The following is a 16,581-nucleotide window of genomic DNA, read 5'->3' as shown; positions in this document are numbered from 1 at the left end:
GTCATCCATTTTTATTTCGAATTTTTGAACTGAAATTTCAATTCAAGTTTTTCGAATTCATGAAATTCAAGATTGATTTCAAAACGTAAAATTAAAATTCCTGACGGCACATAAATCTGACAAGTGACAGCGATGAAATCGCAAAATTCAAAATTAAAGAAATAGAATTAACCATCTAAACATATTTTAAGCAATAATCAAATCTATAGAAATACTGTAAAATAATGGAGGACACAGTGCATTTAGCTTTAGTCGAGCAGAGTATTCGGAACACAGATAAATTCATTATAGCTCTCTACGAACTCTTGGAACGCATCACTCGTATTCTGGAGAATCCGCATGATTACGAATTGAGGAGTATTAAAAAAAATGTTTTCAAAGATTTATCGAAACTGGACTCTTTTAATGAATACATGAAGTATATCGGATTCAAATCGGTATGACTCGTGTAACAATTGTAACGATTTTAGCCGCTGTTATTATGTGCTCAGTTCGGATTTAGTTTCCTTATAAGTTGTCGCTGACTTCGGTTCATAATATCCAATTCCTGCAATTTTCAATTGATATATAGTAAACGCGCTGCGATTTCGCAAATTGCTATTACGTTTTGAGTAGTTCAGTAAAATTACCAAAATCCTTCATCTTCATGAGAATAAAGTAACACTAACGATAATTTTAGGTAGACAACGAATTTACATATCCAAAGGAGTTAAGTTTTAGCAAATTAAGGATGGCTCAAGTGGCCATCGAAAGGAAACTACATTTTTGCTGTGGATCCGTGCCTATTAGGCCGATCCCAGTAAATTCTACAGACGTTAGAGAACAACCTAAAGCATCCCCAGTTCATTCATTGGTGGGTAAATATTGATAGTACTATAGATTAATGAGACTCATAATTTTCAACCAGAAGGTTTCTAGAGTGTCTTATTTGCAATCATGCAATATTAAAGGCATAGGGCTGTTATACAATACAATTCGACATTGACCTATTGTCTAAGAGTAATAATTACATTGCGTTTCGTAAAGGCTCTAATAACCACTTAACACCGAGTGGGCTGTAAGTTCAGACACCCATAAATTGAATTTAAAAAAACTTAGGACTACCTAGTTTTTTTCATTAACTTCATTCTCATTATTTAACAAGCTCATCCACATGTGTTAGCACTTTATCAACATTCTATTCAACTACTTTTCTATTTCCATCAATTATTGATTGATAATCTATAAATCTGCTATCGTTTACTAGTTTTAGCAATTTTATTTTACAATACCCTCAAAACATTAATATGAATTATAATAAAATGCCTCTTAAACGGATCCTTACTGAACATTAGCCTTAATATGGGTCATTGATAAAGTTTGAAGTGATTAATAGTATTATATTATCCTTGAGACGTGACTAATAATAATAAATACAGACAAGTTACAGATTGTCAGCTGACCCCAAACAAAGTTTAACTGTATTATAGGAACAAGAGATTGATATTTACTATGATGATATTTATTTTGTTTAAGTAAATACATATCAACGCTTGAAAGGCAAACGTGACTAAGCGACAATAACTGCTTTCTACATAAATGATAGGCAATAACCATATTCGATGCGAAAAAAATATATATTTCTAGGTCTATTAAAATCATTTCAATCTTAAGGCTAAATTCGTTAAAATAGAATTTTTGTCAGGTATTTCTCAGGTATATTTTAAATTAATTTCAACTTTAAATTAGTCTACTGGAGAGTTCACGCATTGTCGCTTAGTCACGTTTGCCTTTCAAGCGTCGATATAGATATCAAACACTGAGACAAAAAGTAAATAAACCTGTTCATCATATTGAGGCCTGAAACTCATGCAGCAACATTTTTGCAGCTTTGCAGTGGAGCCATTTAAAGTTTGAACTTGAAAAAAAAAACATAACAAAAAACTTCTTGAGCTATTTCAATGGAGTCAACTCAATTGAAGTTCAATTAAATACATCGAACTGTTGATGTTAATACCAAATTAAAGGAACTTTTAATTACAACTATTGATGTTGTGTATTAAACAAAATGTCGCTTACACCAAATACCCTAACACCCCTCGATAATAATGTTGACCGAAAACTTGAAGCAAATCCAAACTTATGTTATCGAATAATGAACGTCTAATATTTGTTCTGATTCATTAGTATTTCTTTCTGGTCGTTCCCTCAATGCTGAGGATCGTGACTGTATGTCAATCTTCTCCACTCGGTCCGGTTCTGCGCCATATGTACCGCTCCCCATATTAGTATATGAATATAAAATATCATGTATAGTATTTGAATCATTAGTATTTTTGTTTAACAGCAAACTAAAAACAGATTCCTACTCAAAATTCAAGATCTATTCAATGGTATGCAAGTTTATGAGGATGAAGATTTATTAGCACATGCCCGAGACCAAATACCCTTAGTGACATTGCAGCTTATGGCTTTAGACCGAGTTAGGGAACAACAGAAGAAAATTAAGATGGGTGAGTATAAGTACCATTGGATTTGGGAGCAATAAAGTAAAGACTTTTGTTCTCAAAAAACAGAAAATTTATAACCTAATAGGGTGCCAATGTTCATGCCTGCTTTAGAACAAGAAAACCATTAATACTCTGGCTTCTCTTGCATGATTATGTAAAATACAAAAAGTAATAGAGCTAATAGAATTCTGGATGTCTGCAAATCGAAAATAAAATTCAAAGTACTTTTATTGTTTAATTTTGTTTATTATGTCTAATATTAAGTATATTTGAAAAGTTTTTATTGAAAATACATTTTAATTCTTATCTTACTGGTGGTAGGACCTCTTGTGAGTCTGCGCGGGTAGGTACCACCACCTCGCCTATTTCTGCCGTGAAGTAGTAATGCGTTTCGGTTTGAAGGCTGGGGCAGCCGTTGTAACTATGCTGAGACCTTAGAACTGATATCTCAAGGTGGGTGGCGCATTTACGTTGTAGATATCTATGGGCTCCAGTAACCACTTAACACAAGGTGGGCTGTGAGCTCGTCCACCCATCTAAGCAATAAAAAATTAAAAAATAAAATAATTAGCACAACATTAAAATTTTGAAAGGGTTACAAACTGTGACAACAAACCTAAACCTGAAATGTTAATGATGGCAGAAACCGTAAAAATAGTTTTTATTATAGCTATAGTGAGTACCTAAATGTAGTAAAAAATTCTTAACTTTTTCAGGGGAAATAAAAGCAAACGATCTACCGTTTGATACAGCTTTGCTAATGGAGCTCCTGGACTGGTTCAAGCATGATTTCTTTAAATGGGTCGACAAGCCTGACTGTGATTTATGCGGAGAACGAACCGTCAATCATGAAAACGCTATCATGACGATAGAAGGTGAAACTTGTAGAGTTGAGGTTGGTTTATTTGATGCTTTACATGCTAGATCCAATCCATCACTATCGAGCCCGCCATGGAGATAACAGGCATCTATGATTAGGTAAAAAAAATGCTCAATAACTTTTTTTTTTGCTTAGATGTGTGGACGAGCTCACAGCCCACCTGGTGTTAAGTGGTTACTGGAGCCCATAGACATCTACAACGTAAATGCGCCACACACCTTGAGATATAGTTCTAAAGTCTCAGTATAGTCACAACGGCTGCCTCACCCTTCAAACCGAAACGCATTACTGCCTAACGGCAGAAATAGGCGGGGCGGTGGTACATACCCGTGCTGGCTCACAAGAGGTCCTACCACCAGTAAAAACTCGTAAATAACTCTTCTAATATCAAAATCCCTTTCAAAATCTCCGTGGAATGTTTGTAAAAGATCTACTTTTTTTTTATTACTTAGACAGGTGAGCAAGCTCAACTACTTAGTGTCAAGTAGACATCGGGGCCCATCTACATCAACAATGTAAATTCCCTCATCCAGCTTGAGACATGAGTTATAAGTCTCAGGACTACATTTGTGGCAGTCAGCGCAAAAGTGACCTAACCCACAATTTTTCATAATCATGCTTATATGTATATTGCAATTTATTTAAAATACAATAAAATTTGAAACGAAACCGGCCTAGCCATAGTTACACCCATAGATAACAGATGGCTTTGTAAACATTATTTTTGCGCGTATTGTTTTTTTGTCTATTCAAATTCAAATTCATGAAGACTTAAACCTCATTGCTCCATAATAATTATGGCTTAGCTTAGGCCACTTTTGCACTGACGGCCTCATTTATTTTTATGTAACGGGAAACGTTAGGTCTAGTCTTTTGATTTCGAAAAGTGCGTCAGTTTTTTAACTCAACTCATAGCATGTTGCATGTGTGTATGTTGAGCACTCTGGATCCAAACCAGCCCCTAGGTTAATGTAGTTTTCATGTTAATTTTGAGTTTTTTGTTTTATTATTATTATGATTTGTTTTTTTGTTTTTATTATTATTATTGCTTTTGTTTTAGTCCGAGATTGTAGTTATTATTTTTATTTACTTCTAGTATAAATGAAATGTTAATGCAATGTAATGAAGTGTAATATGGATGCAAAAACTGAAGTAAATGAATAAAAATATATATATCATAATCCCTGGAGAACCAATTCGGCTCTTACGAATTGAAGCTAACCGTTGTTTAAGCTCTACCAGTGCACCGTATGTGAAGGAGGAACCGCGATGTTCCCGCGCTACAATAACCTGCGTACATTGCTGCGCACGAGGAGTGGTCGGTGCGGCGAATGGGCCAATTGCTTTACGCTGCTGTGTCGTGCTTTGGGCTACGACACCAGATACGTTTATGACGTCACCGATCACGTGTGGTGCGAGGTGAGCCGTGTAATCATGTCGCCTATATGTAGCTATATTCATTGCTTTACCATACGTAATGATTTTCCTAGTGGATCCTATTGCTTATCCTATTGTTCGAAAATAAATCGCTTGAGTCTTTTCTACATATTTGATTTAAAAAATATCTTTACATTCGTCTTCTAACATAACGCGCAATGTATCACATTTAAAAACCATCGTACAAAGATCTTGAAAACACGACGTACCTTCAGCTGCGTTCTCGTTACATTAGCGATTCTACGAATTTACGAAAACTACATGTAGTGATTTATTTATGTAATATACATAATGATTTATGTAATAGCTAATATTAATAAAAAGATCATTACAATTTTTTTATTTTATTACTTTGTTAGGTAGACGAGCTTACAGCCCACCTGGTGTTAAAGTGGTTACTGGAGCCCATAGAAATCTAAGTTCTAAGGTCTCAAGTATAGTTACAACGGCTGCCCCACCCTTCAAACCGAAACGCATTACTGCTTCACGGCAGAAATAGGCGGGGTGGTGGTACCTACCCGCGCGGACTCACAAGAGGTCCTACCACCAGTAATTACGCAAGTTATAATTTTGCGGGTTTGATATATATGTACCTATTAAATATGTCTCAGTACGATTTTTTTTAAATGCAATTGCAAATTTGACCCTAAGGTATAACAAATGCGATACATTGCTGTTCTGAAGATTTTCGTTTGGAGGCGATCGTGTATCGTGTGTGCCTTCAGGTGTTCGACTACGACTCGAACCAGTGGCTGCACGTGGACCCGTGCGAGGCGAAGCTGAACACGCCCCTCATGTACTCGCACGGCTGGGGCAAACGCCTCTCTTACGTCATCGCCTTCTCGAGGGACGACCTGCAGGACGTGACGTGGCGGTACACCACCAACCATAAAGAGGTTCGTCCTCAACTTTGGCCTTAATTCGGGAGTCATTGCGGGTAGTTTTAAAAAAAATATGTTCTCTTTTCAAATTTCGAAAGATCGGTTTGTGCTCGGACGAGTGGACGGATGAGGTGAATTGCACCGCCGATTTTGAGGCATGTGGTCGAAGCCTAATTTTTTTTTATTGCCCTTATAGAGCATATGGTCGATACGATCATACGGTTCATCTGATGGTGAGTGGTTACCGTCGCCCATGGACTTCAGCAGTGCCAGGGGCAGAGCAAAGCCGCTGCCTTACGCTTCGGATTTTGTAACAGTCGCCCTCGCCTTAAGAACTGGAACACACGACTCCTGCACGTCCAATTGAAACTTTAAAATCATCTCTTCCATATAAATTCTTATGAGCTTTTTCATACAACGATAGAAAAAGAGTTTTGTTTGTTTGTCTTCCTTGATTTTGATCTTTGTCCATCCGATCGATTAGATCCTTTGTGCAGTTGTTATAGTTGGCGAGAATCTGTAGTCGCTAATTTTGACTGACGGACGGCAAACATAAACAATTATGAGACGTATTGCTAATCATTTTGAGTAAAACGTTTAACAGATATATTGCCAATGAATTTGAGTGAAACATTCAACTGATGTGCTGCTAATAATTTTGAGTAAAATATTGAACACATGTATTGCTATTAATTTTGAGTGAAACATTCAACTGATGTATTGCTAATAATTTTGAGTAAAACACTCAACAGATGTATTACTAATAATTTTGAGTGAAACATTCAACTGATGTATTGCTAATAACTTTGAGTGAAACATTCAACTGATGCATTGCTAATAACTTTGAGTAAAATATTTAACACATGTTTTGCTAATAATTTTGAGTAAAACATTTAACAGATGTATTGCTAATAATTTTGAGTGAAACATTTAACAGATGTATTGCTAATAACTTTGAGTGAAACATTCAACTGATGTATTGCTAATAACTTTGAGTAAAATATTTAACACATGTTTTGCTAATAATTTTGAGTAAAACATTTAACAGATGTATTGCTAATAATTTTGAGTGAAACATTTAACAGATGTATTGCTAATAATTTTGAGTGACACATTCAACAGATGCTATTGCTAATAATTTTGAGTGAAACATTCACCTAATGTATTGCTAATCATTTTGAGTAAAACATTTAACAGATGTATTGCTAATAATTTTGAGTAAAACATTTAACAGATGTACTGCTAATAAGTTTGAGTAAAATATTTAACACATGTATTGCTAATAATTTTGAGTGAAACATTCAACAGATGTATTGCAAAAAATTTTGAGTAAACCATTTAAGAATGTGTGCCTTTAGCGGCAAACGAAGAGAAGCTGTTCCAATTCTATACAACTATTGAGTTAACTCTTACGCGATCGTGAAGTTAAGCACACTGGCGTATTGCTAAATGTTATAGGTGTTGAAATACCGCTACCTGTGCACGGAAACAGAATTGATCTCCACGATAATGACGCTGCGGAAGCACAAACAGCGCGATGTAACGGAGGCCAGGCGACGCTATCTAGCCAAGCGCACTCTCGAGGAACTAGTGCAGATGATGGTGGAAAGGTATAGTTTTAATAATCCTATATTGCGGTGGCAGAATAGTAGGAATTATAATATACACGATAGAAAAAATATAACTGTTTTTTTTGTACACGCAATGTATGTCGCACAAATAAAACAGTTGAAGCGTGAGGTCAGCGACCTCGCGTGACGCGGGAGAATGTCGCTTTAGATTGCGGTTTCACAAAATTATTAAATTAACCCTTGCCAATATTATAGTTTTTAATTTTATGAAAAATGATAATATAGAGTGAAATAAAATGAAATTAAGATGATTAATTTGAGACAATAATCAACTGGGATGAAATTAAATGAAATGAGATGATATGGGATGAAATATAATCTCAGTAAAATGGTGGTCATTTACTGAGATTTTTTCAGTGGATTTTTTGGAGGAACTCGAGAAGTTACGTCCAGCAGCTTTGTTTAATTTTCCCACTTTTGTGCACTTAACACTAAACAAATCAAAATAAAACAAATCACACAATTTCACTCCTCGCGTTCCCGCCAAAAAGTCTCTGTCAAATATCTTGTATTGTATGATAGCTACCTACCCGCCACACCTGTGATTAATAATTTTCAGAGGTAATTTGTTAGTATTATGCGCTTTCATTTACACGTGTTTGCTATTGCTCTTAATAAGGAAACCGAGCGACTACGAGTCCCACGGGCGTATATCCGGGTCGCGCAAGTGGCGGATGCAGCGCGGGGAGCTGGGCGGTGCGGCGGGCGGGGCGGTGGGGGGGCACACGTTCGTGCTGGGGCGCGCGGGCACGCACGTGATGCGCTACTACTGCGGCGCCGACCGGTGGAGGCGGGCGTGCGACGGCGCCGAGACCGCGCCCCTGCCCGGCTGGCACGCGGCCGTGCTGCACGCCGCCAACGTGTTCAGGAAAGTCGAGCCGGACTGGCTGCAGTCCTACATAGCTAGAGAAGGTGGGTATTTATTTATTTATTACACTTCATGTAAAATTTACATTGGCGGACGGAATGCCTAAGGCATTCTCTACCAGTCAACCAAAGGTAATGCAGAGTGAATAGTGGTAGGTGCAATTAAATTTATATGAAGTTACAAATACATGCGGTAGGCAGCGGCTTGGCTCTACCCCTGGCATTGCTGTAGTCCATGGGCGACGGTAACCACTCACCATCAGGTGGGCCGTATGCTCGTCGACCTACAAAGGCAATAAAAAAAAAAAAAATATATCTTAATGAACTATTGGTTTTTTTTTTTTTTTTTTTCCTACCTATGCTGATAGCCTTGAGAGGCTATTTCAGCGTACCCTAGCTTGTGTAGGTGAGCTCGCGGGGCTCAAACCGGAGAATTGCTAACACCGCCCTAGCAAGAGCAGTGCTTCGCAGAATCTACCACCGGATCGGAAGTGCGACCCACTGAGAAGATCCGGCGAGAAACTCAGTGGGCTGTGTCTGTGGGTTAATTCGCTCGTCGAGCCCTTCGTCGCAAGCGACGGGTTCGGCGGGGACGGTGACCGGTGCTTGTATTGCCTAAAAGCACCACTATTGGTAAGACTTCTTGTGAGTCCGCGCGGGTAGGTACTACTACCCTGCCTATTTCTGCCGTGAAGTAGTAACGCGTTTCGGTCTGAAGGGTAGGGCAGCCGTTGTAACTATACTGAGATCTTAGAACTTATATCTCAAGGTGGGTGGCGCATTTAGGTTGTAGATGTCTATGGGCTCGAGTAACCACTTAACACCAGGTGGGCTATGAGTTCGTCCAATCATCTCATCAATAAATAAATAAAAAATATACATATTATATACTCTTTTTTTTATTGTCAAACTTTTGTTATTACTTAAAGTCTGTGGTCAAATTGAGAATAAATTAAATATTATTTGTCTTTATTAATATTTACCTAAAGTGTAGTCTTAGCAAAATTTGTGATTGTAGAAATATCTTCGATAATACAATCATAATATGTAGTGTACAAACTTATAATTTAAATTAATTATAGTCGAATTTGGAATACCGGTTGACCACTACTTATAGGAATGTTGTGATTGCAGAGGGCGAGGACTTCGGTTCGATCTCGTGGGCGTTCGCGGCTAGTGAGGAGCTGACGTGCGCCAGTTTATCGATAAAGGTCCGCACGGCGCTGTACGAGAGCGGCCGCATCGACTGGACGGTGAAGTTCGACGATGAAAACCCTACCACGGTCACGTTGAGCGGTTAGTACTCCCTCAGTGGTAGGACCTCTGGTAATTCCGCGCTTGTAGGTACCACCCCCCTGCCTATTTTAGCCGTGAAGCAGTAAAGCGTTTCGGTTTGAAGGGTGGGGCAGCCGTTGTAACTATACTTGAGACTATAGAACTTATATCTCAAGGTGGGTGGTGGCATTTACGTTGTAGATGTCTATGGGCTCCGGTAACCAATTAACACCAGGTAGACTGTGAGCTCGTCCATCCGTCTAAGCAATAAAAACAAAAAACCCAAAAAAAATCATACTCCTCCGTCCACACAATTTTCGTAAAAAGGGGGGTACCAAGTTTTTGCTTCACGTATTAATATATAGATAAAATCAATTACAGATAAACCAACGAAGTTCGCACGAAAGTTTCGGAAGGTCATCATCAAAGCCGAGCTGTCGGGCGGCGACGGCCCCGTGCGCTGGCAACACGCCCAGCTGTTCCGGCAACACACGTACTCCAAGAGAAGCTCCTTTATCGTCACAATCGTGGTCCAGTAAATCTAATGTCACCAGTAGAGATGAAACGGACATCCGGTATCCGGCCACGTTTTCACTATTCGGCCGGATACCGAATAGTAACACAGTATCCGGCCGGATTTCGTATAGTAAAATTAAAAAAAATATCATGTTTTTTACAAAAGACAAATAATACCACAATAGGTTATGGAGAACTTTTATTTTTATAATTGCACGTCAAAAGTGATTGTTTTATTAATTGATACATATACATATATAAACGTGCGACAACACCCGAACGCGCACGATTATGTCCGAAAGGGCCGGTATCCGGTATCCGGCCAAACCACCGCTATCCGTTTCATCTCTAGTTGCCAGCCTCATAAAACAAGGTGTAAGAAAATCGATCTCATACTTTCATCTTACACAGAAAAATTCAAGCACAATCGAAGCTTGAACTTTGGGTCGAGTCCTCGGCGGTACACATTGTCCATGTCCATAAGTAACCATTCACTGCCAGGCCGGTTGTATCACCTATAGAAATTAGAAGAAGAAAAAAACACATTTCGTGACACACTGCTTGATTATAAATTGTCTTTAGATAGAACCGGTTCTCTATACCCTGTATGGACAAAGCAGTTTGGCACTACGCAATGTAAAGCCTTTTATTAATTTTATTTACTGATGGCAGGATTTATTTTAAGCCAGCGCGGGTAGTTACCACCGTCCTACCTATATCTGCCGCGAAGTAATATTATATCTCGGCTTCGAAGGGTGGGGCGGATCTTATATTATACAACTATTACTATATACTATACAACTGATGTCCACGTTACCACATAAATTAAATAAAAATGCTCACAAGTTTTCTTTTGCTTCAAAAACGGTGCGCGTGCAAATTGGTGCACGTGAATGAAGTGAAACTTCTTTTTCGATGCGCAGTATTGTGGTTTTCTTCATTTTTCATTCTTAAATCAGATTGCTCTTGTAATAAGGAATGCTGTGTATAAGAGATGCGACCTCTTCAACATTTATATCATATATATTTTAATTTATATATAGAAAAATAAATAAATATATATTTTTAAATACTTCATTAAAATATTGGTCGCTACTCGTTGCTAACGCTCGCGCTGGCCTGTAACAGGTATACTACGCGCATGCGCTCGAGTGCCACGCATTCACTCTCGCTCTGACTCTTTCTATTCCATGGTAGCGTTAAACATTTAACGCAACCTTGTCGCATTAGAAGTTTCACTTCAAAAACACTACCATATCATGGTCAAAAAGGTTTAAGTGTTTTATGATGTAGTTCCCTCAGAACCCCCCCCCCCCCTGCTGGGAACGAGTCATCTCTCGCTTTGATCTCAGCTTAATTTGATTTTGTGTAATGACTTGAAAGGTTATAGAAGGATTAATATAAACGTATTCATAGTGAAAATGTCACAGCACTTATTCGATTATAATTTTTAAAGGGATTTTATGACCTGGTAACTAAGACCTTTAAGTCATGTCTTATTATAATTGCACTTTTTCGACATGCAGTTCCACGTTTATTACTGGTGGTAGGGCATCTTGTGAGTCCGCGCGGGTAGGTACCACCACCCTGCCTATATGTGTTTCGATTTGAAGGGTAGGGCAGCCGTTGTAACTATACTTGAGTCCTTAGAACTTATACATCAAGGTGGGTGGTGCATTTACGTTATAGATGTCTATAGGCTCCAGTAACCACTTAACACCAGGTGGGCTGTGAGCTCGTCCACCCAACTAAGCAACAAAAATAAAAAAAACGTACAGACTACACAATGTCACGGAATTTTTCCACTATCATAAAATGCAATAATGAATTTATTGCGCACAAAACTAAGTGCATTATTCTATCAATATCTGTTAATACAGATGACAGACGAACTGGTCTAGTAGCTCTCGCGCGAACCTGACGATAGGCCGGGAGTGAATTCATTGGGCGTGACGTCATTTGTGGGCTAAAATAAACGAAAAGCTATCCACAAATTCTACACTAATTATGGAGGGTGGAAATAAGGAGGACCATCTCAGTGTTGTGAAAAGTGTTCGCTGGAAGGGAGCTAATTAAGATGGCGCCACTGTAGCAAGAGAAAGGATTTTAAAAACAGCACCATATACTATTAAAGTAGGATATTAAATTAAGAATGAAAGAAATACTTCCTACGTAAATGGTAATAAAAATGAACAGTTGAGTAAAAATATTATATTTTTAAATCCAGCAGACTTCACACTGTTTAAAGCTGGTTTATTCATATAATTTCCATTTACTAAACTAGCGCTATTTCGAGTCTTCCAACAATAACTTGATGCTTACAACTTTTACAACTTGTCCCCTATACAAGATTGTGCTTACTTCTACCCTCCATAATTATAACATACAACTATTAGCTTCATGTGACATTTTAAAATGTATATCATTAATATTTCACAAAAATTTTGCTCTATGTTCGTTTGAATTCAAATTAAAATCGCTTAGGAGTACTTTTTAGATTTTTCATGAATGTTTACTAGCTTTCAATATAAAATGAATATACACATACATAACCATATAATACATATTATCAATACTATTAGCTATTCGCATTTTGTAACTAGTATATAAATAATCATTCCACTAATATTAAATACGTTTTTATTCCAATAAATATATAATATAAATGTGTTTTGTTATTCCTAACATTAGACTAAATAAAAAAATAAAAATAAATAAATAAAGGTTTATGTAAATTCATGTGTTTACGGCGTCTTTATTAGCAATGGTGAGTAAATTTACGGGGTCTGTGCTTAGTGCGAGTTTTTTAACGTTCTCGATAGCGTAAAAGTTAAATTTGTATGCAGGAACAGCGCCCCTAGCGGCAAACGTAGGCAAACATTCTAACTCCATATAAATTTGAGTTAACTTTTACGCTATCGAGAACGTTAAAAGACTCGCACTAAGCACACTGATGTAATCTGACTTCGTAACGCGTTCGACTGTGTCGGCACATTAAACAGCTTCTTATGCCTTTGCAATAAAGGTATACTTTAGTAATGTTTACCGTAGTGAGGTCGAAATTTGCAAAAGCTTTGAGTTTTAAGTCTTATGCATCCAGTGATATGGCTTTTTTATTTTTATTGCTTAGATGGGTGGGCTGTGCCGCCTGGTGTGAAGTGGTTACTGGAGCCCATTAACGTTGAGTACGTATTTCATTAGAAAAATTGGTACCCGCCTGAGATTCGAACACCGGTGCATCGCTCAACACGAATGCACTGGACGTCTTATCCTTTAGGCCACGACACTCAATTGAAGTTCAATTAAAAAGCATCGAACTGTTGATGCTAATACCAAATAAAACGCACCTTTAATTACAATGATAAATGTCGCGTATTAAGCGCTTTTTTCCCCCTACCAAGCTGATGGTCTTGAGAGACGATATCAGCGTCACCGGGCTAGTAGGTGAGCTCACAAGGCTCAAACCTGTTGCTAACACGAACTCTAGCAAGAGCCGTGCTTGGCAGAATCTACCACCGGATCGGAAACGCGACCCAGTGAGAAGATCCAGCGAGAAACTCAGTGGGCTGTGCCTGTAGGTTAATTTATTCGCAGAGCCCTTCGTCGCAGGCGACGGGTTCGACGAGAACGATGACCGGTGCTTGGGACACCTAGAAGCACCGTTAATGGATCGGGAGGATCCGAAATGACGTTTTGGGCGACGTCGACTGTTTACCATTTTGTTCGCAGGATCGGCTATGTAGTTTCCGGCGGATAATATGAGAGGATTCTCATGTCGTGCCGCCGTGTCGTGATCCCGTAGTAGATGTATTCGCGAAGCCGCTGCCCTTGAGCTGTTATGCCTCCTTCGGAAGTGCTCGAGGGGCTGTTAGCAAAACCCACCCCTCCTGGCTGAGCTCGTGCTCGTCCACCTGTCCTGGTGAAACTGGAAAGGCCTCCGGGCCACCAGTAATCCTTCATTCACAAACAAAAATACTATTTATATAAAATAATTATCATTACAATTGTGGAGAAATGTGTTTTTTTTTTCATTGCTTAAATAGGTGGACCAGCCTAGCTTATTTCAAGTGAGAGCCCATAGACATCAATAACTTAAATGCCACCACCCACTTTGAGACATGTGTCAGTCTCAGTTTTACAGTAAAACCAGCTTCGGTAGGGCAAACGAAAGCGAAAATTTCAAACCAAAACGCATTACTACTTCGCAGCAGAAATAGACAGGGCGGTGGTACCTACCCGTGCGGGCTCACAAGACGTCACCAGTTCTCATGCAAATAAAAAAAAATGGGGTTTGGATTTTTATTACACAATTTTTTGCTTCACCTTGGAAGTCATTAGTGACTTATTTCATTCGAAAAATTTAAACCCGCCTGCGGAATTCGAACACCGGCAGAGTGGTATCGCTCGATATGACTGCATCGGGCATCTTAACCATTAGGCCACGACAACTGCAGGCCGTATTATTGATAGCTGTTTTGAAACTACAAGACTGTGTAAAAGTAACTTTGTTTTCGTAGTTAATAAATACTGGACTATTAAGACATTTGTGTGAACTGAATAAGTATGTATCTGCATGTTTATCATTATAATATGTTTATCGCTATAAAAGCGTTTAAAAGTAAACGGAATGGATTGAAAAATTAATTACCTAATCTTTCAATCAAAAATCCAAGATCATTTAGAGACAATAAAACCATCAAACAATCAATGATCGTTATGAATTTTAATTCCAGGATCTTACATCATGTTAATGCTGTTATTTTTGATTGAATATAGAAACAAATAAATATACAAAAAAACAAATACAAAGGCTGAAAAGATCACGGTCAATTTGATAACAATTTAACGATTTTGTATCCATCCGAAATTTAATACAACTACATGTATACATAAAATAAATAATTACAAAACGTCGTGACCTGACAACGATACGTGGCTAAAAACGATAGAGCTTCAAGATAAATAGCAATTATATATTTTTTTCCTTCAATAAAAACGTTTTCTGACTTTACGTAATACCTAGTATTCGAATAGGTTATTTTTGTATTTTCAATCAACATACACAATCTATTTTCATTTAATAATGACTTGACCGATTGACTCAGCGACACTGAGCCACAGCCGCCGGGGCTACAAGTGAAGTCGTCGTGGCCTAAAGGATAAGACGTCCGGTGCATTCGTGCTGAAGCGATGCACCGGTGTTCGAATCCCGCAGGCGGGTACCAATTTTTCTAATGAAATACGTACTCAACAAATGTTCAAGATTGACTTCCACGGTGAAGGAATAACATCGTGTAATAAAAATCAAACCCGCAAAATTATAATTTGCGTAATTACTGGTGGTAGGACCACTTGTGAGTCCGCACGGATAGCTACCACCGCTCTGCCGTGAAGCAGTAATGCATTTCGGTTTGAAGGGTGGGGCAGCCGTTATAACTATACTGAGACTTTAGAACTTGTATCTCAAGGTGGGTGGCGCGTCTATGTGGTAGATGTCTAAGGGCTCCAGTAACCACTTAACACCAGGTGGGCTGTGAGCTCGTCCACCTACCTAAGCAATAAAAAAAAACTTGAGGCTTATGTTTTAGACAGTTATGATTTGAGATTGCTGATAATTATTTTCTAGGGGATCAATCTTGGGGTCCCACCCGTTTTGTGCGGGCAGGGACCCAGACGTGGGGCGGCGTGCTTTGCACACTGACCCGCAGTAGGAAGCCGGGTGATGGTAAACCACGTTCCCCCGACCGCTCCGGGGGAAGGTGTAACGCGGCGCCATCAAAGCGGGCTCTCGGCCCGCTGACCGAGAAAGCCGGTGGTCGTGTCGCCGCCGGCCGGTCCGGCGTCGTTGGGACGGCGGGATGGATGTAATGTGCTCTTTGCGTCAACCCTGTCCCGCCGTCTCAATAGCCCCGACTGGGCTCCGGCCCGGTCCGAGGTAGGGCGCCGGCTGTGAGCGGCAGGAGTTTTTAGTGGGTTCAACTCCCACATACCCCACCTGCCGCGCGGGTGGCGATCCGTCGATTTTCTCCTGTGGGAAAAAAAAGGGGGATCAATGGCTTTATGGACGTTGGTCATTTTCAAATACATCCAATATTCCTATATCTACGTTGTTAGATGAAAATGTACTTAGACGCATACGGAAGCGTTCAGGCTCTGTTGGAATTGAGTTCCTTAACACCCGTTGGGGGTGAGCCGAAGGGCTGACTACCAAAAAAGTGTGCAAAAACGACACTAAAAACCGACATATTTTTGCAGTGATTTTTGAGGCACTCCCAAATCAACTGTTTATTTTTTATTTTTTGGGATAATAAGACCCAAGCCACTAAAAGGTAAAGTTAGTGCAAAGGGTATGTGGGACTGAACGATCTGCAGATGTTGGCAGCGGTCCGGGGTCCGAGGGTGGTATTTCGGGCCCTACCTTCTAAAAGACTGGAAAGTCAGCTGTAGGTACGACGGCCCACGGGGTGCTGCTGTTGTCCCGGGATACCACGCTGGATCACAACCAGCCTGCCGGGTCGGGACGCGATACACCGCCAACCGGTCGCCGTTATGATGTCACTCCTCAGCGCTACTCATACCCGATCCAGTGGACCGAATGGTAAACA

General features: G+C 39.3%; 1 protein-coding gene across 2 annotated transcripts; it reads left to right on the top strand.

Annotated features, from left to right (window-relative positions):
* Positions 1-76: 76 nt before the first annotated feature.
* LOC101738189 (peptide-N(4)-(N-acetyl-beta-glucosaminyl)asparagine amidase) lies at positions 77-12,642 on the top strand. 2 transcript variants are annotated; one of them, XM_038017665.2, is made up of 10 exons: positions 77-437; positions 680-853; positions 2,327-2,492; positions 3,206-3,384; positions 4,603-4,788; positions 5,532-5,702; positions 7,146-7,297; positions 7,938-8,230; positions 9,320-9,481; positions 9,842-12,642. In XM_038017665.2, exons 1-10 carry the CDS (start codon positions 225-227, stop codon positions 9,997-9,999), a joined length of 1,854 nt encoding a protein of 617 aa, XP_037873593.1. In that variant the 5' UTR covers positions 77-224; the 3' UTR covers positions 10,000-12,642. The 2 variants fall into 2 exon arrangements, with proteins under 2 accessions (XP_037873593.1, XP_037873594.1); XM_038017666.2 differs by lacking the exon at positions 680-853 and having other exon boundaries at positions 100-437.
* Positions 12,643-16,581: the final 3,939 nt, after the last annotated feature.

The sequence above is a fragment of the Bombyx mori genome, chromosome 19, assembly GCF_030269925.1.
Source record: "Bombyx mori chromosome 19, ASM3026992v2".
In the NCBI taxonomy this organism is placed as follows: Eukaryota; Metazoa; Arthropoda; class Insecta; order Lepidoptera; family Bombycidae; genus Bombyx; species Bombyx mori.
Note: the sequence above shows the minus strand (reverse complement) of the source record. Positions and strands in the feature narration are given on the sequence as shown.

What these genes read in the sequence shown, in the direction of transcription:
- LOC101738189 (XM_038017665.2), top strand. Translation starts at nt 225, where the DNA reads ATGGAGGACACAGTGCATTTAGCTTTAGTCGAGCAGAGTATTCGGAAC. An exon ending in ACAGAAGAAAATTAAGATGG is followed by an intron (nt 2,493 to 3,205) that starts GTGAGTATAAGT and finishes TAACTTTTTCAG; the next exon opens with GGGAAATAAAAGCAAACGAT. An exon ending in GTGAAACTTGTAGAGTTGAG is followed by an intron (nt 3,385 to 4,602) that starts GTTGGTTTATTT and finishes CCGTTGTTTAAG; the next exon opens with CTCTACCAGTGCACCGTATG.